At 39.9% G+C, this 22,640-nt stretch overlaps 1 protein-coding gene across 1 annotated transcript in view; it reads right to left on the minus strand.

Annotated features, from left to right (window-relative positions):
• Positions 1 to 3,236: 3,236 nt before the first annotated feature.
• Positions 3,237 to 22,640, minus strand: part of METTL15 (methyltransferase like 15) — a 62,654-nt gene continuing 43,250 nt past the window's right edge. Inside the window, exons 4-6 of the mRNA XM_033928429.1 lie at positions 13,583 to 13,774; positions 11,650 to 11,828; positions 3,237 to 4,025 (exon numbers count right to left, since the gene is read on the minus strand). Coding sequence (XP_033784320.1) covers positions 3,592 to 4,025; positions 11,650 to 11,828; positions 13,583 to 13,774 — 805 coding nt within the window. The 3' untranslated portion in view covers positions 3,237 to 3,591. The remainder of the gene's footprint in view (positions 4,026 to 11,649; positions 11,829 to 13,582; positions 13,775 to 22,640) is intronic.

A 22,640-nucleotide genomic window follows, 5' to 3' on the forward strand; every position in this document is an offset into this window, starting at 1 on the left:
ATTTAAACAACTTAATATGTAGAAACTCAGGTTGAAAAGAAACTCCATGCAGTTTTTTCCCGGTTCAGAATGGAACCTGTGTGACTAGTTCAGCATATGTGAGTACTCATGTAATGTAATAACATTATGAACTGGGGTGCATGAAGGAAACAGTTACAAACACAGTTAGAACATACAAACTCTATATGTATGGTGTCCGTGGTAGAATAGAAAAGATGTCCCTAGTGGTTATAGTGTCATAGAAAGTGTTTTATAGTTGGAATTACTGTGAGAATAGCAGCTTTTTACATCCTTTCCATTGACATGAATGGGTGAAATCTCAGTTTCTGTTTGTAGCTCCGCCCACGTGTGCAGGTGGGCCGCGAGACCCCCAGAACATATCACCCCAGGTAGTGAGGGATCTGCATACCAAGTTTCGTTCAATTCGGTCAAGCCGTTTTTGAAGTACTGTGAGAATGGCAGCGTTTTACAATTTTAGCATTGACATGAATGGGTGAAATCTGATGTTCTGTTTGTAGCTCCGCCCACGTGTGCAGGTGGGCCGCGAGACCCCCAGAACATATCATCCCAGGTAGTGAGGGATCTGCATACCAAGTTTCGTTCAAATCGGTCAAGCCGTTTTTGCGTGATCGCGGCACATACACACATACATACCTCCGATTTTATATATATAGATATATCAATATCAATAAGTGCACCGGACATCCTGTATTTGTGGATAAGATTTTTGTTACCGACATGCATCACCTTGCTCTTATGCACGTTGAACCTCATTTGCCATGTCGCGGCCCATTTCTCGAGTGTGTTTATGTCACGTTGCAGGTCTTCGCAATCCTCCTGCGTCTTCACTACTCTGAATAACTTCGTATCATCTGCAAATTTAATCACCTCGCTCGTCGTACCAATTTCCAGGTCGTTTATAAATATGTGGAAGAGCACGGGTCCAAGCACCGAAGCCTGCGGGGTTGCTTTGCAGATGTGATTGTTTTGTACACATGGACCTAGTAGTGTATTGGTTACAGAGTTGTTTGTAAAGATGACAAAAGGAAGAAACATACAGTCTTAGTCTACTGACACAAACTCCAGTCACAGAAACACACATTCATAGCACAAAACTCTTCAAAAGTAGCTACTGTATATGACTACTTTTTAAGGGAAAACATCTCAAGGAAATAATTGCTTGAAATGCGGTAGTTTCGTTTCCATATTTGACAACCACAAGCTTCTGCTAAAATTGTATCAACCACCGTGGCTGTACAGTTTTTAAAACAACCATGCCCGACTACAAATCCATGATACCACTGACAAAAACTAGTAGCACTTTTGTTTTTTGTAAGCAGCAGATTTTCGGTATTATTCACTGATGGCATTCAAGTCACATTTCTTGCTGGCCAATCCAAAAGACATCCGATAAACTGCTATAAACATGTAGCCCTCAAGTGTTTTTTGAGAAAAATCATTTTTGTGCTGAGCAAACATATTTCCCAGAGTCCCACCTACTGTGGTCTATAATTTGTTCACATGCAAAATCTGTGTAGTATAAAGTCTTCAGGTTTTACAGAGCATGGTAGATATTGCATGGTAGAGGAACCAGGAGCAAGATGATTTTTATTTAAGGGTCACTTGAATAGAAGTCATCTTGGTACCAGTTCTTCAGGCCGTTTGTGCTTCTTTTGTTGCATGCTGGTCAGTATTGCACTTTTGGGCATTTCTTTCTTGTCGTCTCATTAGAACAAAATGGGAATCAGTGCAAATTGGGGTTTGCATAGAAGACCTAAAAAAAATGTTTGGATTCAGATGTTTCAAAAGGTGAACATTAGTGCTAGTTGTGTCTTAAGTGAAAAATGAGGTGATGCCTTGCAATGAGCAGCTCTTCTCTTTGATGCGTACACCACAATGCCCTGAAAGCATGATCTCTCGGCACACCGCCCGGTCCCCTTCACTTTTAGGCAGCTGCTTTGCAGAAAGTTGTGATTACTGACAAAACTAGAGTCAAAAAATGATCCTCTAGGACGGGCTGTGATCGGTTCTAGACCAATGCCAAAAGATTTTTCAGACCTATAATACGCTATGCTTACCAAATGAGGTATTTTGCTTTCCTTTGAATACTGGGGTCGATCTGGCTATCAGCAGCCATCAGGTGGCTAATTGCCCTAAGCTTTCATTAGCACTATTTCATTTTCCTTTAATATTTAGAGGGCCAGGTTGTCAAATCCTGCACTACTCCTAGGGACCTTGGGTAAGTCATTAATCCCCCATTGCCCCAGGTGTGAGCCCTTCAGGACAGATAAGGAAAAATGCTCAAATACCTAAGCTATAATATAAATATTTAAAATAAAGATATTGCTTTGCTACTAGGCAGACTACAATACACCCATAAATAATCATATTTAATACATGTACAAAACAATTACAATACATAAAATCACTTTTAAAAATTAATTACAAGCTAGCTGGAACATATAAGGGCTCCTTTACTATGCTGCGCTAAATTGCCACGCGCGCTAGACGCTTTTTGCTTGGGAGTCCCAAGGTGTCTTTCTGGTACTGGATCCCATAAGGCGGTTCCGTATGTTCTTCTGAGCACTGTTGAACTTTCATCATTGTTTCACTAGGAATCGTGCATTTTGCGACTCTAGTTCCAAACTTTGAAACTCTGCCAAAAGAAATTAGAGGTAGGAGCAGTCTTAAAAACCTAGCTTTCTAGGGAAATAACTGACTAAGATAACCAGAACCAATGCTAAATTTTATTTGATGATTTGCTTTCTATTGTGAACTGCTTTGATGCTTGTTAGTCTAATCAAAACAAGCATTGTCATTCAAACAAATATTTAAGATTTAAAAATAATGATGTAAAGACTCAAACAGATATTTTAACATACAAGAAAGATTATCCACCTGTGACATAAGTAAAAAGTTGGAACCACGTATACAATCCACGGCTGTAACCACCATGTAAATGTAACAGCTGCAAATATCGGTATTTTAGAAGGTTATAAAAATCTAAAAATACCACCAAAGACTATAAAAAAAAGGCAGGGAATAAAAGAATAATACAGAAAAACCGGCTTAAAATTCTATACTTTTTCCTCTCTTAAGCCTGTCTTTCTAAATTATTCTTTTATAGTCTTTGGAAGCATTTCTAGATTTTTATAACCTTCTAAAATACCCCATTATTCTAACCTATTAGGGCAGGGGTGTCAAAGTCCCTCCAGTTGGCTTTTCAGGATTTCCCCAATGACTATGCACGAGATCTATTTGCATGCACAGCTTTCAATGCATAGTCATTGGGGAAATCCTGAAAAGCCGACTGGAGGGACTTTGACACCCCTGTATTAGGGAATCAATGGACATGAAGCATTCCACTGCTAGGGGAAACGCTACTTTTATCTTGTCACTTGCATGGAGCAGCTTCACATCAGCTGCAGTCGAGCTCAGCAATTGGACTGGACAGGCCATTTTCCTACTACATTGGGGGAGCTCCTGCCCTTTTTCTTTTCACATGAATACTTGCTACATGGAGCATATTGTCATGCCACTCACAGTTAACTTTAATAACTAAAATACATACAAGGTGTACCACGCACATTTTTATAACTTTATAGCTGCTCTTAATTTCGCAGATCGGCCCCTGGGATTGTCTTGAACCTCCTGGAACTGGGGTGTCAATACTTTTTTTTGTATAACTGTCCAATGAGATTGTGTCCGTGGGAATTCTTTCTCATCTTCCTGTCTACTCAAACTCTTTGGTCTTATCTTCTGTCCTAAAGAAAGGTTGGGCTTTTCTGTCATGCTAATTCCATGTAGGAATCGTTTGATGATGCGATCCTCCAATGAATGAAAAGAAATGGTGACTATTCGCCCACCAGGCTTTAGAAACAGTTGAGCTGTCTGAAGTCCCAGATATAGTTCATTCAGTTCATCATTGACAAAGATTCTTAAAGCCTGAAACGATTTGGTAGCAACATGAGTTGGTCTCTGAAGTAAGTCCTTCCGTGAAAAGAGAGATGCTGCTGGCAAAGCACCTGTTACAGATAAAAACATGAACGCATGAAAGTTTTCCAGGTATCATAAATAACTTTAACAACAATAAATCTTAGTACAAATGTGAAGCGGAAAAACGACCTTAAGACTGACACGTCTCACCATGTCTTTGAATCCAACCAAATTCCCTAAAGAAAAGCCAGCTGATATGAGGTCTTGCCCTTTTGCAACTCTTTGACTTGATTTACCAATTCTATTTGCTCATCCCTCACTTTGAATTGGAGGGGAATGAATTATAATTTTGTCTGATTAGTTGAACAGAAGTTAAAACAATCCAAATAGATCCTTAAATTGATTTTTTAAATCTTCATTCTGAAGACAAATTATAATAAGAGAAGAACTGCTATACTGGGACAGACCAAAGGTCCATCAAGTCCAGTATCCTGTTTCCATCAGTGGCCAATCCAGGTCCCAAGTATTGTTTTCATGTTCATTTTTATGATATACTCCAAAAAAACTCCAAACTGCTCTGTTTGTTTAGATCATAAAAATATATTCCAAGTAGTGCTGCCTGATTTATTGATTCAGCGACCAGCACCACCCTGGTGAGACCTGACATACCTCCGAGGCCTCCTGAAACAGCCACAGCAGTGGACGGTCAGCAGCAGCATCATTCTGAATGGGCTTTCCATCTGCCGTGTCACCGATGATGTGGCAGAGGAAAGCCCTAGGGGGTGCAGGCCACGAGTAGCCCATTCAGAGCAATGCCGCAGCTGACTGTCCACTGCTGCTGCTGCTGCTTTAGGCCTTGGAGGTATGTCGGGTCTCACGGTGGGAGAGTCAGTAGGGTGCTGCTGCAGAGGGGGATGGGAGGGTGGAGGGATGGAAAGCTGATGTTCAGGGGGATGGGTGGGGAGGAAAGATACTGCACATGGGAGAGAGGAAGAGAAAGAAAGGGGTGAGAGGAAGAAATCCTGCACACGGTGGAGGGGAGGAAGACATGCATGGAGAAGAGGGAGGGAGAAATGTTTGACATAGGGTGAAGGGCAGGGAGAGATGGTGCATAGGGAGATAGAAAGAAATGTTACACATCATAACGGAGGGGAGGAAAGGAAAGATGCTGCATGAAGGGGAAAAGAGAGAGAAAAAGAAGGCAGTGGGAAAGAAACAAATGTTGGATATGGCTGTTTTCTATTTGGTGATTACAATATGTCAGATTTGAAATGTGTATCCTGTCAGAGCTGGTGTTAAGAAAGCAAGCAGGAACTAGGACTTAACAGAGAGAGGAAAAGCCTTTTTGTTTTTGGGGTTTTTTTGTACCATAGCGCCGGGGTGGGGTGGGTAGAAAAGCTACAAAATAAATTTGTCAGGACGTTTGAAAAAACAAACCAACCCAAAACGTCCAATTGGGCAGGAACAATGAATTGGGCTCATACTTAGATCTGTGGTGTTGTGAACAAAGCCGCACTTTCCTAACTCTAGCTCTGCATTTGTAAAGATAATAACATTTGATATTTGGGAGAGCTGCATGAATGCACAGCAGTTGAGGCTAAAACCTTTATGGTTAGCAGTATTGTTCATAAGTTTCAAACCTTTTCATGTGTACGCTTCTGAATGAAATTAACAAGGTGTTGTGGCTGTCAATATGACGCATTAAAATCCCCTGAGTGGAGAAGAGTGGCAGAGTTTAAAAATTAATTCAGATCTCACACCTGTTTGCAGGAATTTGCTTCGTATTTAATAAATCTCTGTGATGCAATTCATGTCCTTTTGTCTAGGCTTCTTTAATGCAGTGTCTTGAATTCTTAAAACCTAAAACTCAAGTGGTATTACATATTTCAAACTATTAATTCAACTCTAAACTTGAATATATCAAAGTGGCTTCTAGTTAAAACCTTTCTTTGCTGACATAATAAATACAGTGCATTTCTACTTTTACTTATACTTAGCTCATGCCTTTTCATTGATTCCCAAGTAGTAGAGGAAATATTTTCTTCCCTACTGAGACATTAAAATCTAATGGCCCTATGTACAAACCCGTGATAAAATGTGCATTGAACCGCACCAATTTCAGGTTTTCCTTGATAATATAAAATTACTAGTTCCTGCAGGGGAACCTGCACAGTCCATCAGTTGCCCAACAAAATGAGCTCATAACATATGATATGATCTTGATCTGTCTTTGCTAGGGACAGGTCACCGAGTTAAGTACTCCTAGAGCTTTTGCATGGGGACAGATACAGTTCCCTCCATTCTGGTTTTCTATGTTTTGTGACCCCTTTTTTGGGTCCAACTCTTCTGTTCTGTTCGGAATGTGAAAAAAAATGACTCCATTTTTATCCATATCCCAATCTCCCATCTTCCATTCAAATGTTATTTGTTTGATGTATCTTTCTGAAATTTGAAATAAAAAAGTGATTTGATGTACTTTTTTACTATAGGAAATTCCCCCCCCCCAGATTCAATAACCTCTGGTACCAAAGCTTATTAAATCCCATGGTAAATGAATGTAGAGAATGACATGGCGACAAATTTGTTCCTGTCCCCACAGAAACTCAATTTCTCCGTCCTGTGCCCGTGAGTTTTGTCGCTGTCCCTTCCCTTGGGGGTCTTTTCAAATATTCCAAAAACCTCTGAAAACTTGGTTATTTTTTAAGCTGTAAACTCTTGCCTATTTTTTCACTTTATTCAAATTTATTGTAAACTGTGTCGAGCTTTATTTTTATAGAGAAGATGCAGTCTATAAGCTTAAGGTTTAGTTTAGATTTAAAACAGACTGGAGAAAATATTTCTTCACACGTTTGCAGAAGAATGTGGTGAAATCAGATAGCTTAGCAGGAGTTTGAAAAGCTTGGATAATTTCCTACAAGAGAAGTCTGTAGGCAATTGTTGAGATGAATTGGAGAAATCCACTGCTTATTCCTAGGATAAGCAACATAAAATCTGTTTTACTTACTTGGGATCTTGCTAGGTATTTAGGATCTGGGTTGGCCACTGTTGGAAACAAGAATTGTCATACTGGGACAGACCAAAGGTCCATCAAGCCATTATCCTATGTTCTTAACATGTAGAGGTGACATATATGTTCAGTTTGAAATCCAGATTGGTACAGTTATACAATATCTTCATACTGTGTCAACTGCATTCCTGAGTGAAAGACAGCCTTGGCAATATCACTTGTCCTATCTTCTTCATTTGACTTGGTGAACCATACTGTAATAATTAAGGAGACACACTGAAAGATCTTTCTACAAGAAAGGGAAAAAAAAGTCATACCACTCCTTTTCTCTTCTATCCAACAACAGATCCATTGTGGTGTGTCGGCTCAGTTATTCTTTAATATCTTTCAGAGTCCTTTACCATACTCATCTAAGATCATGGCATCACTGCTTTTTTGATGCTTACATGGACCCTTAATCGCCAGACTCTGAACAGCTTTTTCTTGTTCTTAATCCCTCTGAGATGGTGGCTGCCTGGCTTATAGGTCAATCTCTGAATGCTCTGTGTGGTCCAATGCTTAAGAGTTTACGGCCAACATGATCAGCAATTATCTTTTGAAATTTAAAATTTCAGCTTTAGTTAATTTTTTTATATTACAATTTGAGTATTAATTAGATGACAAATCCCAATTGGCCATTGTAATAGTTCAACCGTGATGCAGCTGAAGATCTCACTAACGCTGGTATAGGAACAATAAAGCTACTTTAAATGCCTTTTAACCTTAAGTAGTGCTCAGACTCCAAGATGGATCGTAAGAACTCAATATGGGGACAAGCCCCTGTAGAGATTCCTATGGTATCTATCATTGCACCATTGTACAGTTAAAGGTGATTCAAAGCGCTATTTGAAAAATACTCATATATTTCCCTACTCCATATAGAAAGCAATAATGTCCAACTATAAAGTAACTTCAAAATTGTGACTTCAAAAATAGACTTAGCTTGAAAAATGCCAACAGCGTGAGTTCAGCTGGGTTCTGACGCGTTTCGCCGCCCTGGCTTCCTCAGAGAACCCGCTAAATTGCTGGAAAAGTTCAATGCAATACTTGTCCTGGTTCAAAGAGTAATTTTTCTGGTCACAGGATATAGAAAAATTACTCTTTGAACCAGGACACATATTGCATTGAACTTTTCCAGCAATTTAGCGGGTTCTCTGAGGAAGCCAGGGCGGCGAAACGCGTCAGAACCCAGCTGAACTCACGCTGTTGGCATTTTTCAAGCTAAGTCTATTTTTGAAGTCACAATTTTGAAGTTACTTTATAGTTGGACATTATTGCTTTCTATATGGAGTAGGGAAATATATGAGTATTTTTCAAATAGCGCTTTGAATCACCTTTAACTGTACAATGGTGCAATGATAGATACCATAGGAATCTCTACAGGGGCTTGTCCCCATATTGAGTTCTTACGATCCATCTTGGAGTCTGAGCACTACTTAAGGTTAAAAGGCATTTAAAGTAGCTTTATTGTTCCTATACCAGCGTTAGTGCATTATTGACCTTTAGGAACTTTTTTCTTTTGAATTTTCCCAGTCGTTTACATTGAGCAGCTGAATATCTGCCATCTCTGCAGGCCACTGAAATTAGAATTATGTGGCATGTAAAAAATATGACCATGTTACAGCTTTTGGTTCACTACCCCTGGCTTCCCATCCAATATAGGATAAATCAAAGGTTCCTACACTGACCCACAAAGTCTCAGACAGCAATACCTTTTCTTACCTTTCTTCTCTAACTATTCCTCATACTCCCAATGGGACTTTGAGCTTGCTACATGATGGTCAATTATGTATTTCCTGTCTCATTTGATTTTGAAAAGGAAGGTACCAAACTATTTACAGGAGCTTATGGTGATCATATACAGAGCTGAGCAGTCCCTTCTGCTTGAACCTTTAATATTTGACTGTTTTGCTTTTGTCTTGTCCAAAAATAATATTCCTTTTTATTTTTTAACTTTCTTTTTAATTTTAACAAATAAAAGATACACTACTTGTTAATGCAATAGTTAAGTAGTGCTTAACACAATATTAAAACTCAAACATATTTAATAAGAAAAACAAAAGGAAAAAAGGAAAGACTTAGGCACTTCCTCAGACCACTAAAATAAGGAGAGGAAGGAGCTAAGAAAAGGATTTGGGAGAATTGTTACTAAACTGTATTTCAACATAGCCAAATAGCAAAGAAGGCTATGCCTCAGGCCTTTACATTAAATTATTTCTCTTTATACAATGTCCAATATTATCTTCTTGAGGTCCAAAAAAGACCTTAGGTGTTCAGGCTGGAAACACACATATCTTAAGCCTAAATATTTTATCCCACATTTACATGGATATGCTAGTAAATAATTAGCTCCTCGTTTCCTCTCTCATTGCTAGGAATTGCTTTCTTCTCTCCTGTGTGGATTTAGTCACTCCCGGATATAACCATAACCTCTGTTCACAAAAATAGGAAGCTGAATTTTTGAAGTATATCCTCCGAATGGAATTCAGATCTTGCTCAAAGACAAAATTTACAATAAGTGTAGCCTATTGGTTGGAGCGGGGTTAATGAGCAAGCCAGCACCATGGCCCTCACAGACCCCTTTCCTCTTTGTATGCCGCATCTCCTCTTGAATAAGAAAGGGAAAAGAACCACTAAACAAAATAAAAAAACTCCAAAGAGGTAAGCCGCTCGAGGAAATAGAAAGAAGTACAGATGCCGTCAAGCGCTGTCAGCCATCTTAGTTCTTCCCCAGTGTTCCTTTTTATTTGAGTACTTTTCTGCAAATCCCCTTGCTATGAAAGGCAGTATATCAAATTTAATAAGCCCTAAACATAGTGGAGGAGTAGCCTAGTGGCTAGTGAAGCAGCCTGAGAACCTGGGGAACTGGGTTTGATTCAAGGCAAGTCACTAAAACCTCTACTCACTGCCCCAGATACAAAATAAGTAAACCACTTTGATAGAAAAAGGTCTATTAAATTGTCACTTTGAGCGAATTCCAGAAAAAAAGGAACAGAAGGACATACATGATATAATTAAGTTCATAATATATTATGTCATTTGACGAGAAGACTGATGTTTTCTGAATTATTAGGCGGTCATGGATGAATAAAAACTATCACATCTTATACTATGACTCAGTCGAGATTCTCTGATTATCCCAGATAACTAACTGCCTCTTGTGGCCATTATATAAGACAGCCCAGTCTCATACAGTCTGGCAGCCTATTGCTACAGGAGGGAAGGCAGAACAAGACTGAATAATTTGCAGTCCGGAAAAGGATAAATTTGATTGGGGGGCTGATTTCAGAGAACTTATTTTCTCCTCCTGAATCAATTTCCCCAGCAGAATCTTTAATAATGCCATTGTGATACGTGACAAAGGTTCTAGTATACAACATCGCAACTTGCAAAGTCTGGCTAAAAGAGTGTATTCAAAGATAGCAACTTAGCAAAATAAGGAAAAAAGAACTGATAAATGGTGAAATTGACACGGTTTAGAATCTAAGTAATGCTGCAGATTGAAGCCTAGTATCTCCTTTGAACGGAAAGAGAATGCTTGTGTAGGAGGAGAGTTGTGACAGGTATCTAAGGAAATAAGAGTGTATTACGTGCTGTGCTGTCATTGAAGTTTCTAAACAAAATGCAGTGCAAGAACAAGCTATTTGTATAGCCCAAAACAAGAGTGCATTTGAATACATCAAAGAGAGTTATTGCTTACCTGTAAATGCTTCAAAGAGTATTTAAACAGCTGGCTACCAAAGCCACTGCGGGCCTAGTCAAAAGAAAAATCTTCCCAAGGTCTATGGCAGGTGGAATTAGTTATTGGAAACCCAACCTCAATTCTTTTCTGCTTTTCTCATCACAGATCAACTTTCTTCATCTACTGGGGACTTGGGGAGCAATTTTTGACCAATATATTTTCAACAGATTTACTTTAGCATGGCACCTGATGTCTGAACCACGCAGATCTATAATGCCTACTATTTGATGCTGAAGTGCTTTTTCATGACAATATGAACATAAGAATAATCTTACTAGGTCAGAGCAATGGTCCACCTAGACCAGGGGTAGGCAAGTCCAGTCCTTGAGTTTTCAGGATATCCACATGGATCTATCTGCATGCACTGCCTCCTTGATATTCATTATGCAATTCACAAATGGCAGAAAGCTGCTTTTGTGTTTGTTCTGCTAGAAACAAACTGATCGCTTGTTGGTTGGTTTTTTTGCCATGGTGAATAAGCACTATTGTACATTTGGAACAAGTTTTATTAAATATAATGTACTGAAACAAACAATGATTTACAATGAGAAAAGATCTAGATCTTGCTGGCATTCCAAATCTGCTGAAATATCCTAGATCTGGTTATCTGACCACTTCAAATGCAGGAATTAATCATTTCACTAGCCGGTTTATAACCAAGTAAATAAATCATGGCTATCACCTGTAGTGATGCATCAAGACTATCATCTTGTCATTCTTTGTTTCCGTTTGGCAGGTAAAAATGATCCGTCATTTTGGGTGAAATTCATTATTACATTAATCAGCAAATTATTGTACAAACATGGGAAGCTGACATCAGAACAGGATTAGATTGAGCCTGATTTCAAGTACAAATAAATCCCTCTGGGACTTCAGGGATTAATATTTCTCCCTCTCAGACACTGTTCCGAATTAATGAGTGTACCTGCAATAATGCTAGCAAGCTGCTGAGTTCTGGTGATGGGGTAGACGCTGCGTGCCTGAACGAGGGCTGAAGCTATTTGCTTGGCCTGTCTCTCCTCCCCGTATGTCTTCAGGATGGACGCAAGCGTCTGTTGATCTAAAGCGTTCACAACATCAGCAGCAGTGGGCATGCCAGGGTACCTACGCACAAGGACAGCCAATTAGTTCACTGACGTCAGTTTTCATTGACAAGAGGTGAAGCTTCAGAGCACTGAGACAGAAAGCCGCATGTGAGTGTCTCTGAGGTTCTAAAAAAAAACATCCAATCTTTGAGAAAGAAAATAGCTTCTTTTATTGCTTCAGAACTTTATTCTCAACATTAGCAAAGAAAATCAGAAAGAAACTTATGTATTAATTGACAAAGAGCATCATGGACTGTCCTTAAGCACATCAGAAACAGTTTTGGATTTCTCGCACCACTTACCAAATATCACGGAAATATGCAATCGTACTAAATTTAATCATCATTTCATCTCTATTAGGGTCCTCAGAATCGAGCGCAGTAATCCTTTTCCATATTTCCATGATATTTACTTTGGCTCTTGATTGCAATCTACCGCTTAGGCACAAGGCCTACCCATGACCAAGAACTCCCTATTAGAATACATTTCAAAATGCGAACAGAATTTCATGAAACTGGTGCTTGTTCATATTATGCGAAGAGGAAACATCTGCTCTTTTTATGATGTTTCTTCTATTATGCCCCTAAGCTGCCTCTACACGTCCTTCTAATGGTGGACATCTGATAACGTGAAAAGAGAATTCAAAGCTATTCTATACCAAAGAACATAATACAAAAATCCGTAATATTACAATATGACAGATGCAGAAAATACTTATCTCCCCCTTTTACTAAGCCGCGGTAGAGGTCTCTACCATGGCCCAGAGCGCTAAATGCTCTGATGCTCAAAAGAACTCTATAAGCGTTGGAGCATTTAGCGCCCCAGGTCACGGTAGAAACCTCTGCCGCAGCTTAGTAAAAGGGGGGGGGCCTATATTTATTGAGTGTTTTGATACCACTGCCTTTGATATCCTGTTCTGAAGTGAAAATATTTTCCTTTCAGCAACATACATATGAGATGAATATTTTTGTATATTTATTGTGTATGTAAACTTAGAATCCACCTTTCACGATATTATCTTGAAATCCATCTACTGCTCAATCAATTACAACTTTTATTCAGTGCTGCCCCTATGAAAACACAATTTACCTCTTTTTTAACGAACGTATAGTGCGGGTTATACCGCCAGCAGCTGCTGCAACTGCTCCGCCGCTCCCAGGAATTCTATGGGCGTTGGAGCAGTTATTGTCACTGCCGGTGTTAAAACCCGCACTACGGGTTTGTAAAAGAGGGGGGTTAATAAGGTGACTTTTTGTTGGCTTGGCTTCTGAATCTCCCGCCGAATTCCACAGCACTGCTTATAATGATGAAGTGGAGCAAATGAGTTTGTTTCTTAAACACTTAAAGCTTAGCGCACAAGAATCGAATTAACGTATGCTAAGAAGCCTATAGGTGTAAAATGGGCTTCGCTTTAGTAAAAGGGTCCTTTAAGATTGGATGAAACTAAATGGTCTAAGAGTTAATTTCCTGGAACCGTGTAAATGTTGTAGTTTTTTTTACCAGGCAAGGATGAAATCTGACATCCAAGTGAAAATGCACTGCATCCTACATTATATCAGGAATCAAATTTGTATATGAAAACCACACTTTTATGGACTGTTTATAAAAATGCTGAGATGCTGGGCTTCACGACAATGCAGGCTGATTTATTATGTATGCACAGAGCTGCATGTGGGCGTATGATGGGAATTCTACGTCTCAAAAGGAAATTAAATTCACCCTGTTGAGAAATTGATTCCTTTTTGTGAGAAGGAATGCTTTATCAATACTCACCTGTCACCATCCATCCTCATGTCCAGGGGACCATCCTTTTGCAGGGAAAAGCCACGCTCAGGAATATCAAGCTGCATGGATGAGCATCCTGCATCCAACAGAACTCCATCCAGGGATCCTGGCCTTACCCCAGTTGCCACCAACAAGGCTTCTACTTGGCTAAATCGTCCTAAGAAAGCCCAGACTTGTTGCCTACAGAAAACAGAAGCAAAATTGCAAATTATTCTGACTGCATTTTCTGTCTCTAGCCTAATTATTCACTTAGCACATTTCAAAAATATTACATTATATAAAAGCAGCAATGACTTATATGGCTTATTCAGAGATTAAAGGTAGAAATCAAACGAGTGAGTCTTTGAAAAGCAGAAAAAGAATTTAATCTTTAGCAGTACAGGCAGTCCCTGAGATACCAATCACAAGAAGCAGTACCTTGAACAAAAAAAAAAAACCCTACCCCGTTCCACTCAACCAACCCTCATCCACTAACAAACCGACCAGCATCCTAAAAATCCAGGCACGTGACACGGGTTCCCCCCAAAATGAGCCGAAAGCAATCACAACATAAAAACAGACCTCCCTCCCTGGAACTAAAAGCAAATCACAGAACTCAACCCAAAAAGTACGAGCCCCTCCTACAGGAAGCCATTTCAGCAAGCATGTGGTACATGTCCAGCCTTCTAATGTGCGCTTGCACCCTGTTCCTTCTGCTTGCCTGAGTTAGCAGTTCCTCCTCTTCATGTGATGGGGGTACGTGGTTGTCAGTGAATTGTGAAGTAACTGTATGGCGGAAGTAGTATCATTGTAAAATGTCAAAATTATTGCAAGGCCCCACGCTGTATGAATACCACTGGGAAGCGGTAGCAGGAAACAAACGGGCAAAGAAAGAGACACAGCTTCACATGATGGAGTGACAATGGCCAGCTCCTAAAAAAAAAGGGTGGGGAGCAATGAGGGGAAGGGAGGCGAGGGGCCTTTATTAAAGTTTCCAATGACCTGTTCCTGGCCAGATTCAAAGGCCTCGACTATCCTCATCCTTCTTGATCTGCTGTCTTTGATACTGTTGATCATCGCCTACTCTTGATATGCTGTCCTTGCTGGGATTCCAGAGTTCTGCTCTCTCCTGGTTTTCTCCCTCTTCCGTGTATACAATGGTGGTTTCCCCTTCACAGCCTTCCCCTCTATCAATTGGTGTACTTCAAGGCTCTGTCCTGGGACTACTCTTCTCAATTTACACTTGCTTACTTGGAGCGCTGATCTCTTCCATGGCTTCCAGTATCACCTCTATGCTGATTTCCAGATCTACGTCTCCGCACCAGATCTCTCTACTGAAAGCCAGACCAGAATCTCAGCTTGTCTGTCCGACATAGCCATATTCAATTTTAGATGGCAGCGAGATATCCAGGTGGCAAAGACAGAGCTGTTCATCTTCCCGCCTAAACCCATCTCTCTGCTTCCCTCGTTCTCAGTCTCTGTGGACAACACTCTCATTCTTCCTGTTTTGTCTGCTTGTAATCTTGGGATCATCTTTGACTCCTCTCTCCTCTTCACTGCCCAGATACAACATATATCGTTAAAACCTGCTGCTTCTTCCTCTATAATATTACCAAAATCTGACCCTTCCTCTCTGAGCACTCTACCAAAACCCTTATCCATGCCCTCATCACCTTGCGCTTAAGACTACAACTCACTTCTCTCAGATCTTCCGCTCAGCCATCTTGCTCCCCTCCAATCCATCCAGAATTTGGCTGAACAACTCATATTCCATGAGAGTTGCTATACTCACGTTCCTCCTCTCCTAAAGTCACTTCATTGGCTTCCCATCGGTTTCCAAATACAATTCTAGCTTCTTTTACTGACCTACAAATGCATTTACTCAGCTGCCCCTCACAATCACTCTTCACTTATCTCCCCTCCGCGACCTCCTGTCTGTGCCCTTCTCTTCCTCTGCCAATTCCAGACTCCATCCCTTCTAATTTGCTGTGCCATATGCTTGGAACGAGCTGCCCAAATCACTATAGTGGGCTCCATCTCTGGCAGTGTCCAAGGCCAAGGTCAAAGCCTAGGTCTTCAAGACTGCTTTCAACTCCTAACTCCTCGCACCTTGGATGGCCTGACCTGTAGACACTGCCTTACTTTTTATCCTGTCCAGAGCCGTAGTTTCTCTTCTTTTGCTTCTATAATTATAAATTGCAATTTGTAAACAGTTCTAAACAGCTCTGAAAGGCTTCTCTAGGATAGTATATCAAGCCAAAATAAAAATGAAACCAAAACCCTGGTCATTCTACTGCAGTGGTCTGAAACTCAAACCCTTTGCAAGGCCACATTTTGGATTTGTAGGTACTTGGAGGGCCTCAGAAAAAATAGGTAATGTCTTAATGCAAAATTGTCATTTCTTTAATAAGTAAAATTCTTTATAGTTTATAAATCTTTCATTTTGGCTAAGTCTTAATAATAATATTGTCATTTATAGCTAAAGAAACTGTTTTATTTTACTTTTGTGATTATGATAAACATACCGAGGGCCTCAAAATAGGATCTGGCTTTGTGGCCCCCGGACCACGAGTTTGAGACCACTGTGTTACAGGTACTTTCAAAATAGTTTAACATAGTAAATGACGGCAGATAAAGACCTGAACGGTCCATCTAGTCTGCCCATAAGTTATATCCAATAAAATTAAAGTGTCTCTTTTTTGATATTTCTGGGTCACAGACTGTAAAGTCCACCTGGTCTTGTCCTAGGTTCCAAATGCTGAAGTTTCAGTCCAAGCTCACTCCAGCCATCCCGTTGTTTGCAGGACATCTACCGTAAAGTCTGGCCAGTAACATCCTCATGTTCCAAATTAGTGGAGTTCCCACTGATGCCCAACATATATGGGACACAGATCATGAAGGTCTATCCAATACCGACCTTAGTTCTTTACTTTACATCCTAATTAGAGATCCTCTATTTTTATCCCACACTTTTTTTGAATTCCATCACCGTTTTCCTCTCCACTACTTTCCTCAGGAAGGCATTCCAGGCATCTACCTCCCTCTCCGTGAAGAAGAATTTCCTAACATTACTCCTGAGTTTTCCTCCCTGTAACCTCAAATTATGCTCTCTAGTTTTACCATTTTGTCTTCTCTGGAAAAGATATTAATACCTTTCAAGTATTTAAACGTTTAACTCTTGTGATGTTGGTCTATATAAAAGAGCTTATAAAAATGTCCGAGTCAGCCTTTCCCTGGGGATTACATTTCACTAACATAGAACACTTCTGGATCATTCATACTGCTGTGGCGTGTAAAAATTTTAATTTATTAACAAATTATAGGATGGCTGGGGTTACAATGACATTAGGGAGCAAGAAAGAGCAAATGTGTTATTTTCTTATTAGTGGATCTCAGCTCTGCCTTCTACAGAAACATTGTAGTACCCTGCTAAAATGCATCCTAATTTAGAAGAGTTTAAATGTCAGCAGAGAATCTGGGTTAGAATATGACAGCACATCTGGATTTGTATCCACTGAAGTGAAAAAAAAAATCACCATCTTTCCTAGCCAAGAATAGGATATGAACCAGTTATTTTAAGCAAATTGTGTTAAATTGGCCAACAAAGATTGAATTGTCTACTCTTTAATGGCAATATTCAACAAATTAAATTCTCATGACTGGACAACTGCAACAGTCATGACACCAGCGACGGAAACCTAAGAGAACAAATGCTCCATTCCTTTTAATTACTCGTCATGTCTAGGAATGAAAGTCCAAGTTAATGGACATTTCATCTTCCTGTTAAACAAAAGACCTGGGAATTAATCTCTGGGGGAAAAAAACCACGCTGCAGTTTTGAGCATATTTAAGATGTTTGACATTTGAGTCTTAATCATGAAAAACCAGTAAAAGCAAAGAACGTTTTGATCCAAATTTAGAAATGCATGACTAACATACTATTGGCATACTACCTGAAATACTCACATTAGCAAGTCAATGATTTTTTTTAAGAAATTAACAGCTTAACAAAATTATAACCCATAGCTTTTCTGACTCACTGAATTTAAGTAGTGAAATTGTGATGTACGCACCGTCACCACAACAAATACAAAAAGAAATCCCAAAAGTATTTTGTCTTATATTAACCTTAAGGCCACTTAGCAATGGAGAAGTAAACAAAGTTTAGCTCCACTTGAATTATACAGTTGATGGACAGGACAAATATGTGTATCCGATATGCCTTGATGCATAGGGTCAGCAATTCTGTGCCTCCCTGCTTACTGCCTACTTGCTTGTCAGTTTATATCAACAAAATCTTGTTGGTGAGCCACAACTGAAAGGCTTTCAGAGTGTGAAAGAGCCCACTCTTTCCTCTTATATACCGCATCATTCCCATTAATCATGAAGTTCATTGCGGTTTAACTAGTTGGATGACACATTAAACAACTTTTGAAACACTAAAGAATCACATTTTCTTAAAAAGGAATGGACTAGAATGAGAAACAAGACCCTTTGGCTGAACACCTTTAACTGATGGAAAGACTAATGAGAATAATGAGAGATCTTCGACTTACTTCTTTGTCTTGATGGAAATAATATCAAAGGAACAATTTGATTATCTAGTTGACCTTGAGTGCGGAGATGAATCAGGTATATCCCTTGGATGGACTGTGCAGGACTTTTTTTCTGACATTCAATGTGTTACTATAAGGGGGGAGTACATCCCCTACATACCCCACAGATACACACCTATGGATCGCCATACATTTTAAATAAACAGTGCCCTCACCATTCAACACAAACGCATACACACTTGAGAGCCACACCACAAAACACACTTCAGTAGTCTCTCGCTAAGTCCTGCATAAAGGTGTGCCAGAGTGTGACAAAAGATGAAAGGGAAACACCTAGCTTTAGAAAGAAAAGCACACTACTGAGGGCTCAATGCAGAAAGCAGGTGGCAGTACTGCCAGATTAGCAAGAAAATATTCTGTCACATGCACTAAAGACTAAGCAAATAAAATGCAAATTTGGGGGGTGGAAAAATTGCTTTGTTAATAGGTGGATTGTACACACGTGCATTTGTTTTCTATGTTGTGGAAAAGCTGTTCCGTTCCCAAGCATGTGCAGGCGTACAGCTCTGATGGGTAAAGACCAAGAAATTCTCAGATGATAGAAACAAAACAAGAAGCCCAGCACAGACTCCTCTGGCACTTTTCTGGGGTTACTAGTGAGTGCTGCAAGGTTCGATTCTTTTTAGAACATTTTTGTAAGCAATATTGCCAAAGGGCTACCTCATTGTGGGTGATACCAAAATCTACAATATGATAGATATTCTTGATGGTGTGGATAACATGAAGGAGGACCTAGTGAAGCTTGAAGAATGGTCTGGAATTTGGCAGCTAAGATATAATGCTAAGAAATGCAGGGTCTTGCATTTGGGCTGCAAAAACCTGAGGGAATGGTATAGTTTAGGGGGTGTATAATTTTGTGCAGAAAAGAGAAGTGAGTCTTGGATGTGATTGCATGAAAGGTGATGGATAAAAACAGAAAGATGCATAGGGAGAGAAATGGCCAGTAGAAAACAGGTTTAAGTGGGGTATATGTTTTTAAATAAATACCGGTAAATGAAGTCTTATACAAGAGCATCATCATTTCTAATTGGTTCACCGATAAAAAAGGCTTTATTTATAGAGAGCTTGTCTTGAAAGCTACTCACTTTAATAATACTATTGGAGAGTTTTTTAAACACCTTTTTAAATCTCTGACATCGGTGCACAGATGACACACATGCACGTGAAATAATCACGCCGACGACAACGCACTTCTGGTTGTGTCAAGCCGGGGACACTAGGTTTGCGAGACACTGGTCTAGAGGAAGGCTACTAAAATAGTCGGTGGTCTTCGTCAAAGCGCATGGGGACTGGCAAGGATCTCAATACATATACTCTGGAGGAAAGGCAGAAGAATAGTATACATAAAAGGACATGCATAGTTTCTGTAAGAAGTCTCTGGCTTCATGCTTCAATGCACTGTCTATACTTCAATAGCCCAGTGAGTAATTCAGTTAAAAATAAATGTACTAAGACAATCTCTTGCAAATTATGCAATGTAGTTTTGCTTTCACTTCCAAATAAGTGTAGACCACAGTAGTGGTGAATAAACTATATAATCTTTTGAACACATCGTTCTGCAACAATATCATTTTTTAAAAAAAGCATTAAATCGCAATCGGAGTATCATTTTGAAGCACTACAACTTTGATAAAAATAGTTAGAGAGAGAGAGACTCCCCCACCCCCTACTTGTTTTATGCGTATCAGAAAAGAAGTGCTAATTGGTTGAAACCAGTCATAAAATTTTAACTATGTTTCTGAAAACAGAAGTGCCAAAGGGTAATGCATCGCTAATAGCTTCTATTGCAATAAATAGATGATCGACGTCAAAACTTTGCTACACTCCAATAACTGGATCACTTGGGGTTTCAGATACTTCAAGATGAATCTGAGTTTTAAGTACATGTATAAAAATAGAATGCAAGAAGAGCCTTACTGTTACGATGTAAGCTGACACTGATGTATGTCCAAAAAAGCGAGAGATGGTATAAAACTAAGTGTGTGGCTCGATTTTTAAAGAGAACAGAGACAAATTCAGTATCTCATACATTAATCATGATCAAAGAATCTCACACAACAAAGCAAGTTTTTCCTACCACGATACCATACAAGCATTCACCCCCCACCCCCCGCCAATAACTTGAAATGGATAATGATGCAATTACATAAGTTAATTAGGATCCTAATACATCAATAGAATACATCGGAAGGGCTTGTAGTTTTCAGCATCACTTCTCTTAGCTACACAGTAGGTTCAAAACATATCCAAAATAATATCAATCTAGCATGAATATGTCAAAAAATAAATTGAATAATATATGTCAAGGGGATAAAAATTGTATGCTATCTAGAATCGATGCAGGATAGCACTGAAAAGTAGCTAAAGAAAAGGGAGAATAATAATAATAATAATAACAGTTTATATACCGCAATACCGTTAAGTTCTAAGCGGTTTACAATAGATTAAGCGAGGTACAAATTGATTGAATTTAAGAGGGGGGGAGAGGAGAGTTAATAGGACCGGAAATGCGTTGTTGAGGAGAAAGAGATTAATAGGACAGAGGAATCACTATGGAGGAGAAAGAAGATGAGTGGGTCAGTTGTCTAGATACTTTAGGAACAGTTGAGTTTTTAGACATTTTCTGAATTCCTCATAAGTAGTGGGCGAAAGCAGTTGATCTAGGTCTTTACCCCACAATGCTGCTTGATGTGAAAGAAAGTGTTCATGGTGTTTTTTCAGTTTACAATCTCTAACAGGGGGGGAAACGAAGTAGGAATGAGAGCTTCTCTTGTGTCTGTTGGCAGAGAAGGAGAAAAGGTCAATTATGTATTTAGGGGCAAGTCCGTTTAGCACTTTAAAGCAGAAGCAGGCGAATCTTCTCCGATATTGAAACCAAACCAATGCTCAGCAATCTCCATGTCAATCGCTGTTATTTTCTGCTCAAAATAGCAAAAGGCCCAAAATTCTGTGTGCACTCATCCAAACGAGTGCTCCTGTAATGAAAATGTTGAAAAAGTCTGAAGAGAGTGTGGCGCAGTGGGTGGAGCTCCAGCCTCAACACCCTGGAGTTGTGGGTTCACACCTCGCGCTGCTCCTTGTGACCATGGACAAGTCACTCAGTCCTCCATAGCCTCAGGTACGTGAGTCCACCGGGACAGATAGGGAAAATACTTGTACTTGTAAAACCACTTAGATAATATAGAAATTGAAACTTAAATGACACGCTATCTCCTGTACTTCAACATTAAGAAGGCATCACAAATTTTGATTATGATAACATCAAGAAAATGTTCTTCTTCATTTTTTGCTCATCAATATGAGGTATACTATATATGTCTCTTTTGACCAGGGCCTTTGACCTTTGACAAGGTACCCCATGAGCGGTTACTTAGGAAGCTGTGGAACCACGGGGTGGAAGGGGACGTACACAGATGGGTCAAACACTGGTTGGCAGGCAGGAGACAGAGGGTTGGAGTGAAGGGTCACTACTCGGGCTGGAGGAAAGTCACGAGTGGAGTTCCGCAGGGGTCTGTACTTGGACTGCTGCTGTTCAATGTATTTATTAATGACCTGGAAACGGGGACGAAATGTGAAGTTATAAAATTTGCGGATGACACTAAACTCTGTAGAAGGGTCAGAACTATGGAAGAGTGTGAGGACCTACAAAGGGACCTAAGCAAACTGGAAGAGTGGGCGAATAAATAGCAGATGAAATTCAATGTAGGGAAATGCAAGGTCATGCATATAGGGAGAAAGAACCCGATGTTCAGCTACCAAATGGGGGGACTAGTATTAGAGGGAAGTAACCTTGAAAGAGATTTGGGTGTACTGGTGGATACAACAATGAAGTCAACGACGCAATGCGCAGCAGCCGCGAAGAAAGCGAACAGAATGTTGGGTATTATTAAAAATGGTATTACGACCAGAACAAAAGAAGTCATCCTGCCGTTGTATCGGGCAATGGTGCGCCCGCACCTGGAGTACTGTGTTCAGTATTGGTCACCGCACCTTAAGAAGGATATGGCAATACTTGAGAGGGTCCAGAGGAGAGCGACACGAATGATTAAGGGCATGGAAAACCTTTCATACACTGAAAGATTGGAGAAGCTGGAGCTCTTCTCCCTGGAAAAGCGGAGACTCAGAGAAGACATGATAGAGACCTACAAGATCATGAAGGGCATAGAGAAAGTGGAGAGAGACAGATTCTTCAAACTTTCAAAACATAAAAGAACAAGAGGGCACTCGGAAAAATTAGAAGGGGATAGATTCAAAACAAATGCTAGGAAGTTTTTCTTTACTCAGCGGGTGGTGGACACCTGGAATGCGCTTCCAGAGGATGTAATAGGGCAGAGTACGGTACTGGGGTTTAAGAAAGGATTGGACAATTTCCTGTTGGAAAAGGGGATAGAGGGGTATAGATAGAGGATTATTACACAGGTTCTGGACCTGTTGGGCCGCCGCGTGAGCGG

Source organism: Geotrypetes seraphini, chromosome 19, assembly GCF_902459505.1.
Source record: "Geotrypetes seraphini chromosome 19, aGeoSer1.1, whole genome shotgun sequence".
Lineage (NCBI taxonomy): Eukaryota > Metazoa > Chordata > Amphibia > Gymnophiona > Dermophiidae > Geotrypetes > Geotrypetes seraphini.